Consider the following 9064-nt stretch of genomic DNA (forward strand, 5'->3'; position numbering starts at 1 on the left):
CTTTCCTTAGAGTGGTTGAACTAGCACTTTGCACACAGCAGGTGTTCTTCATTATGTAAAGCTTACCGATAGAATACCGGGAGCATGCTTACCTCCAATTTGTAGTACTAATAATGTCCTATCTGTGTGCTCAACCTCTTTTAAAAATACCATTTATTGAGTATTAGATTCCAGGTGCTGTAACTACTATGTGCCAGGCTTTAAAAACATTATTTAATTTTATAGTATTACAAATGGTATATTTTATTTAATCCTCAGAATATCTTATAACTATTAAAGACCCTATTTGAGGAATCTGAGACTCAGAGAGATTAAATGACTTGCCCAATGGCCAGTAATTTCCAGGGCCAATATTTGAACTGAGGATGGTCAGAATCCTTCCACCATTTATACTATTTCCATTTCATGTAAATTCACTATATTGATTTTCACAATAACCTTAGCTGTTACAGATGAGAAAACTGAGACCTAGAGAGGTCACCCAATGTCATACAGTGACTAAGCAGATAGTTAAGATTTGAGTCCAGATTTTCTTTGGCTTCCATCTAAGTCTAGTACTCTGTATGCAGCACCAGGCTATACTTCCTTGCCACCCCAATCAGGGCCAGGTCTTCTGTCTATACATCTCTTGAGTATGTGACACTGAATTACAAACATACTTGATCTTGATATACCTCACAGCTCATTATGGACTATTCATAGTACCATCACCAAATTATTCGAGTCCCCAGGTGTAAATTTTGTTATTTTCATCACCAGAATTTCTGTAAACTGAATATGCTGCCGGCCTATCAGCCTTTCCCACTTTACTTCCCTGGAGAATGCCAACTATAGTGATAGACAGTTACTGTCACTTTAGAGGAGACTGCCTGGGCTTGGGGCCACAGACCCAGCTTCCTGCCCTGTCTAGACATAAAGTGGTTACCTTTGCCATTTCCTTACTGTTGTAACCTTAAATGAGCCATTTCTCCTTTCTGGACCTCAACTTCTCCCTTGTGTAAAATTAGGAAGGAAAGAGAGACCATTATCTCTAATATCTCTTCTAGTCTTAACAGCCTGTGATTCTAATTTAATTCCTTCCTCTGTCTGTTCTTTCCCAGCAAAGTTTCCCAGTGCTCTTGTGTAAGTCACTTGCCTTCAGAGGACCTCAATTTTCTGTCTGAAAAATAAGGATAATACTGTGGACATTACAATGCAAAAGTGGTTTAGTAATTTATCCCATGGTCCATTTGGGGGACTATAGTGCAATTCTACAGGGACCTAAGGATGGCTACCCTGGTCCATCTCATAGTGAATCCAGGCTAGTCCCAGGAATGTAAGTGGTTTAGTAATTTATCCCATGGTCCATTTGGGGGACTATAGTGCAATTCTAAAGGGACCTAAGGATGGCTACCCTGGTCCATCTCATAGTGAATCCAGGCTAGTCCCAGGAATGTCTAGGTTTTTTAGTGAACAGTAGTTTATTTTCCCTACCACCTTTCTCCTAGCCTACCTTCCTTCCCTGCCTGGCTGTCTTCCATGTGCAGTAAGGGTGGGCTTTCCCAAACACAGCTCTGCTCATGTACATCCCTTGCACAGATATCTTTAATAGCTCCCCATGGCATTCATGAATCCCTGGACTTGTCAGTAGGAATAGAGAGGACAGAATGGATGTGAAAAAAAATGTGCAGGTAAAATGACAAACTGGAATCTGGTATTATATGCAGTTAAACTCTTGCTGGCTATGCTGTGCCCTGGCTCAGAACTGAAATATATTATCACCATGGGCTTCTGATGGTGTGGATTGGTCCAGGCAGATCTAGGCCAACGGAGAAAAGCAAGTGAGATGCCAAAAGGGATACTGGAATCAGCTTTCTTTCTTTGTTCCCTTCAAGTGACACCTTTGAAAAGCTCTGGCATTTTCCTTGGTTAAGAAAAGCCTCCCACAGGCTTCAGTGAAGCTCCTCCCCTCTCTGCTGGAAAATTTCAGCCACTACTTTTGCATTCAGACTTTAGCATTCTTCACAGCTCTGACTGCAGTGCTGGCTGTCATGATGAGAAGTCCTGATTGCTGCATTTGTCCATGAGTGTGGTGGGCCCTGAAGAAGAGAGCCTCCTGCACCTTGACGGCTAGTCTCTAGAGGTTGGCTTGTCACTCACAGCGCAGTCTAGCACCCTAGGGTAGCCACCACTGTTTTTTTTTTTTTTTTTTTTTTTGTCTTTTTTACTGACCAGTAACGGGATTGCAACCCTCGGTGTCGCGCCCGTACCGGGGACCGGCAACGGGATCGCAACCCTCGGTGTTGCGTCCACACCGCGCTCAGTGAGCGGGAACCGGTCTCCACATGGGATCCGAACCCTCGGTGGGAGCGCCGCCACGCTCCCAAGCGGTGCACTCTCCAGTGCGCCAGTGGGCTGGCCCTAGCCACCACTGTTACAAACTATTTTTTCCCCAGATGCTCACTGCACTTTTCCTACAAATCCACCATTCTCCCAAAACCGTAAAGAGAAACAAACAAACGAACAAAAAAAATAAACGCTGACTTTGAGCAGGGACATAGTACATTGAGTCACATAGTAGGTGAGTTTAAACTTGACTTTCTGGGGCTGGCCTGTGGCTTACCTGGGAGAGCGTGGTGCTGATAACACCAAGTCAAGGGTAAAAATCCCCTTACCGGTCATCTTTTTAAAAACAAAAATAAAAATAGACAAACAAACAAACAAATTTGACTTTCTGAACTATACCTGCTGATAAGATTTGACTAGCACTTCACGTCTGTGGTCTTCTTTCCAAAAACCCTTAGCCCCAGTCTAACCATAAGAAAAACATCATACAAATTCAGACTGAGGGCATTCTCCAGGACACCTGGCCAATACTCTTCAAGACTGTAAAGGTAAAGAAAAACGAGGAACATCTCAGAAACTGTCACAGATCAATGGAGACTTGGCAGACGTGACAACTAAATGCAGTGTTGTGGTACCCTGAATTGGACCCCAGAACAAGAAGAGGGAGTTCATGGAAAAAAGTTGGCATCTTGGTTTTGACAAATACAGTATGCCATAGTAATTTACAGTGTTAACAATAGTGAGATTGGGCCTGGGTTGTATACAAATTCTTGGTACTATCTTTGTAATTCCTACAAATCTAAATTTATTTCAAAATGTAAAATTCTTTTTTTTTAATTGAAGCATAATTGATTATACGTGTTTTTTGGGTTCAACGTTGACTACCATCACCTGTGTACAATGTATGTCAATATTATTAGCATAGTCATCATTACGGATCATACTTATTCTTTATGCCCCTTATCCAATCTCTCCCCATCCCTGCTGTCTGTCCCCCTCCCACCTCTAGTAACCCTAGATTTGTTCTCTCCTTCTGAAAGATTAACTGTTACTCTGTTGATTTGCTGCTCAGATATGTCCAGTGCTGAGAGAGGGGTGTTCAGGTACCCCACTATTATTGTAGAACAGATGCTTCTTGCTTCTTCTATTACTCTAGAGTGGGCTTTGTGGAGAGAGACATCCTCTTCTTTTTTTCTTTGGTCTCCGCTGGTGACTCTCCTTGTGTCAATGCAATCGAGTGGCTGACGGAACCCCTGAATAGTAGCTGTGGCTACTGCTGTGGTGTCTAGCCGCTTTTGTGGCAGCCATGGCTATTGCGGTGGCTGTGATGGGCCACCCATGTCACTTGGTGTTTTCGGTGTGCTCCTTGCCTGGTTGCAGGTGGGGGTGGTGGCCCTTGGCTCCTGCCTCCCGGCAGGGCCCCCCTTTGTTAAGAAGTTTAGTAATGCAGAGGCTGCGGTGGAAAAATCCCTGTACTGGGGGTCAGGAGGTCTGGATTTTATTTCTTGGATCTGTTCTGTCTGGCTGTGTGACTCTGGGGCTATATTTAATCTCTCTGGGCTTTATATTCTTCCCCTGCAAAGATGAAGGGCTAGGACAAAATCATCTCTACGTTCCTTCCTGTTTTAAAATTCTAAAATAGTGATTCATTGCATGTTTTCTCTCTACCAGGCCCTGTGCTAGATATGAGAAATATAAAAATGAAATTAATAATAAAAGTTAATATTTATCAAGTGTTTAAACATGTGCCACAGATTGTATTAACTACTTTACAAAATGTATTTTATCCAGTTCTCAAGACATTTCTGTAAGATCAGTTCTGTCATTTGTATTACTGACCTTGTGAAAGGAACATTGCTTTTGTCTTCCTCCTTCTTCCCTAAATTGGGTTCCTGCTCTCTTAAGCTGACCTGGAGAGCAGCGCCACAGTGTGAGGGAACCACTCCAGGTGCTCTGTCTGGAACAATTCTTCTGCGGCAGCCACTAGACTGTTGGCTGTTAGGTAGGGGTGACTTAAAACATGTAAGTAGAGATAGATTTTTTTTTTCTTGAAAAAACTATTTCTACCAATAACAGGCTGTAAATCTCCAATTATTAGGACAGTGTGGTGGTGTCTTAAGGATAGACAAATAACCCAATGAAATAGAATAAAGACTACAGAAACAGATCCACATATCTATGGACACATATAGCATGACAAAGATGACACTGCCGTGTAATGGTGTTGGGTCATTTGGGCTGGATGATCATATGCAGAAAAATGACTCTTTTTTTTTTTTTTTTGTCTTTTTTCGTGACCGGTAAGGGGATAGCAACCCTTGGTGACATCTGCACCGCACTCAGCCAGTGAGCGCCCCGGCCATCCCTATATAGGATCCGAACCCGCAGCGGGAGCTCTGCTGCGCTCCGAGCGCCGCACTCTCCCGAGTGCGCCATGGGGTCGGCCCAGAAAAATGACTCTTGATGCCTATTTCATACTGTACACAAAATCATTTAGAAATGGATTGTAGATCTAAATGTAAATGATAAAATGATAAAACTGCTAGAAGATAAAATACAAGAATATCTTCATGATCCTAAGGTAGGCAAAGATTTCTTAAACAAGATGCAAAAATCACTATAACCATAAAAGAAAAAATAAATAAGTTGGACTACATTAAAAATAACTTCTCATCAAACTACACTACTAAAAAGTGAAAAGAGAAGCTACAGAGAGAAGATACTTGCAGTTACATGCAAAGGATCATATCTAGAATATATAAAGAACCTCTATAAATCAATGAGAAAGGAAGACAACCCAATTTTCTTTTATTTATTTATTTTTATTGAAACAATTGATTTATACATGTTTTTGGGATATAGAGTTGACTACAGATACTCATGTACAATATGTAATTGTCAAATTAGGATAACTAGCTTATTCATCATTACAATACGTAATCATTCTTTGCTTCCATTAACCAATTTCTCACTGACCCTCTCTTCCCACTTTCCCACCTATAGTGACCCCAGTTCTGTTCTCTCCTGAGAGTTCAGTGCATTATTGTGATTGTTGTTTCTTTTTCTCTTGTTTCTCTTTCTTTCTCTCTCTCTCTCTTTCTTTCTTATTTATTTATTTAATTTTTAGCTCCCACTTATGAGTGAGAATATGTAGTATTTCTTTTCTGTGCCTGGCTTATTTCACTCAACTTAATTTTCTCCAAGCTCATCCACATTGCTGTGAATGGGAGAATTTCATTCTTTTTTATGGCCAAGTAGTATTTCATTGTGTATATATACTACATTTTCCTTATCCAGTCATCCGTAAATGGACATTTAGGTTGGTTCCATAGTTTGGCTATTGTAAATAAATCTGCAATAAATGTGGGAGTGCCGGTTTCCCTTCAACATGATGATTTCCATTCCTTTGGGTATATACTCAGATCATATGGTAGATCATATGGTAGTTCTATCTGTAGTTGTTTGAAAAACATCCATACTGTTTTCCGTAGTGGCTGTACTAATTTATCATCACACCAACAGTGTAGGAAGGGTTCCCTTTTCTTTGCATTCTCACCAGCATTTTTTATTCTCTGTCTTTTTGATAACAGCCAGTCTAACTGGGGTGAGATGATATCTCAAAGTGGTTTTGATTTGCATTTCCCTGATGATTAGTGATGGTGAGCATTTTTTCATATATTTGTTGGCCATTTGTATGTTTTCCTTTGAGAAATGTCTATTCAGTTCCTTTGCCCATTTTTTAAATTCGATGATTTGTTTTTTGGGTTTTTTTACTGTTGAGTTTGAATTGACAACCCAGTTTTAAAAATGGGCAAAACAGATCCCTGTACCCACCAACTGCCAAAAAAAAAAAAAGAGGGGGGTGCAAAATACTTGAATAGGCAGGTTATCAAAGACAATATCCAAATGGCCAGTAAATATATGGGAAGATGATCAGGCTCAATACACATAAAAGAAATGCAAATTAAAACCTCAATGAATTACCACTACATACCCAACAGAATGGCTAAAGCAAACAAACTTTACTAAGTTTTGCAAAAATGTAGAGCAATTGGAACTGATACACTACTGGTGGCAGTCTAAATTGTAAACTACTTTATAAAACTGAGCGTATCTATTAAAGATGGACATATGTATACATTTTAAGTCAGTATTTCAGTTCCCAGGTATAACCCTAACAGAAATACATTTGTTCACTAAAAGATACATACAGGAACATTGGTATCAGTACTATTCATAATGGCCCCATACCGGAAACAACCCAAATTCCCACCAGCAGTAGAAAGTATAGATAAATTATAGCATATTCATCCAGTGGACTACTAGAGCCATGACAAGGAAAGAAATGCAGTTTCACATAATGCATGATGACTCTTACAAACATAATGAATGAAAGAAGCCAGACACAAAAAAGAACGTACTGTATCATTCCATTTTCACAAATTTCAGAAACAGGAGAAATAACCCTATGGTTTTATAAGTCAGTATAGTGGTTACCAATTTGGGGGACAGGAGACCTTTTAGGATACTGGTAATTGTCTATTTCCTGTCTAGGATACTGATTATACAGGTATTTTTAATTTGTGAAAAATCATTGAGCTGTGTACTTGTTTATGCATTGTTTTAGTATGAATACTATGTTGCAATGAAAATTTTAAACAGTAGATTTTGAGATTTTGATTTTGAATTGATAAATGGTTTACATTATTAAAATTAAAAATATATAGGAAAAAATAGTAAAAAAGTTTTCTTGTCCCAATGCCCCAGCCTCCTAGTTCCCTCACTGGCAACCAGTGATATTAGTACTTTTGTACATCCTTCCAGAGATATTTTTTGGATATGCAAGCAAGCAAGTTTCTATGTAATTACACACATGAGCATGCATGCACACACACCCGCCCCATCCCACTCCCATCCATCTCTCCCACTCACCCTTTTTTATATGTGTGGCAATATGTTGAACATGTTATTTTACAGTTTGCCTTTATCATTTAATTTTTCTTAAAGACCTTTCCACATCAGTATGGAAAGAAGTTTCTTATTTCTTCTTACAGCTGCATAATTTATTTAACAAATTCTCCTCTTGATGGGCATTTAGGTCAGATTATTTTCAGTTGACAAACTTTCTTCATCCTGATGTGTGTTGTGTTAAATATCTCTTCCCAGGCCTCATTTTAACTTTTTATAGCAGCAGCCTGCACAGGTTGATATATAGTGAAGCAATCTTTATATGAAAGAGAAAGGTGGAAATAAAATAATTATTTTACCTCTCAGTTCTCAAAAGGAAGGCTGTATAGATTATTACAGAATTTCAGAGCTAGGAGGGCTGTAAGAGAACTAATGCTGAGATTCCTTGCTGTTGATTTCTTTAAGATTCTGATGAGAGCTAAGGATTCTCTCCCCACATAAAGTACATATAAGACACTGCATATGAATTCACAGACCCCTTGAAATTCATCTGTGGGTTCTAGATTAAGAATCTTTTAATCTAGCATTACCCCATCAATTTGCAAATTGAGAAACAGAGGGCCAGAGACGGGAAGTAGGTCTCAATACAAGGTAATAGTCACATGTATTCATGTTAAAGTAATGACAACAATGTTCTTCGTCCTTGCATTGGTTGATGTCACAACTCAGACTGGCAAAGGAAGCTGCCCATTCCTTCCCAGGAGAACTTCAGCTTGAATCTTCCCAGAAAATGTTTTTTTTTTTTAAATATCAAGATGGTATGATTAAAATTTCTTACATAGTCCTTTGATTTACTTTCTCTTTTTATTTGTTTTCTGTTCAGCCCAAGAAGAAGAAGGGAAAAGTGGAAGTGAGACCCATTAATTTGGGGACAGATTATGAATATGGGGTTTTAAACATTCACATGACTGCATACGACATGACCCTGGCAGAGAGTTATGCCCAGTATGTTCACAACCTCTGCAACCATCTCTCCATTAAAGTTGAGGAAAGGTATGAAGGATGCCTTTGTATGGGATATTCTTGGTGTGGGTAGCATGCTCTACTTTCTTGTTAAATCAGCTTTCAGAGGCATAATTTACATGTAGTAAAATTCACTCTTTTTAGGTCTATAATTTGCTGCAATTGAACTGTAGAATAATTCCATTAACCCGAAAAGTTCCCTGGTGTAATCTATCTCCTCCCCCTTCCCCACTAAAGTCCCTGGCAACCACTGATTGATTTTCTGTCCCTACTATTTTAACTTTTCCAGAATATTGTATAAATGGAATCACACAGTATGTAGCTGTTTGTGTATGGCCTCTTTCACTTAGCTTAATAATGTGTATGAGATTCAGCCATGATTTTGCAATTTTTTTTTTTCTTTTCTTTTCTTTTTTCCTGTGACTGGTAAAGGGATCGTAACCCTTGGCGTGTTCTCGCCGGCACCACGTTCAGCCAGTGAGCACACCGGCCAACCCTATATAGGGATCTGAACCCGCGGCCCTTTTCTTTTCTTTTTTCCTGTGACTGGTAAAGGGATCGTAACCCTTGGCGTGTTCTCGCTGGCACCACGTTCAGCCAGTGAGCACACCGGCCAACCCTATATAGGGATCTGAACCCGCGGCCTTGGTGCTCCCAGCGCCGCACTCTTCCGAGTGAGCCACGCAGTCAGCCCTGCAATTTTTTTTTTTATTGTGTTGAAATATACATAATATAAAGTTTACCATCTTTTTTTTTTTTCTTTTTGTCTTTTTTCGTGACCGGTAACGGGATCACAACCCTCAGTGTC

The 9064-nt window shown here is 39.7% G+C and overlaps 1 protein-coding gene across 2 annotated transcripts in view; it reads left to right on the plus strand.

The window, feature by feature from the left end:
• The window catches only part of LOC103609635 (39S ribosomal protein L48, mitochondrial), a 50322-nt gene that overhangs the window by 26790 nt on the left and 14468 nt on the right, over positions 1-9064 (plus strand). For both annotated transcript variants that reach the window (XM_008593934.1, XM_008593933.1), the window contains exon 5: positions 8117-8286. In XM_008593934.1, the coding sequence (XP_008592156.1) occupies positions 8117-8286 (170 nt within the window). The remainder of the gene's footprint in view (positions 1-8116; positions 8287-9064) is intronic.

This window comes from Galeopterus variegatus, unplaced genomic scaffold (genome assembly GCF_000696425.1).
Source record: "Galeopterus variegatus unplaced genomic scaffold, G_variegatus-3.0.2 Scaffold9878, whole genome shotgun sequence".
Lineage (NCBI taxonomy): Eukaryota > Metazoa > Chordata > Mammalia > Dermoptera > Cynocephalidae > Galeopterus > Galeopterus variegatus.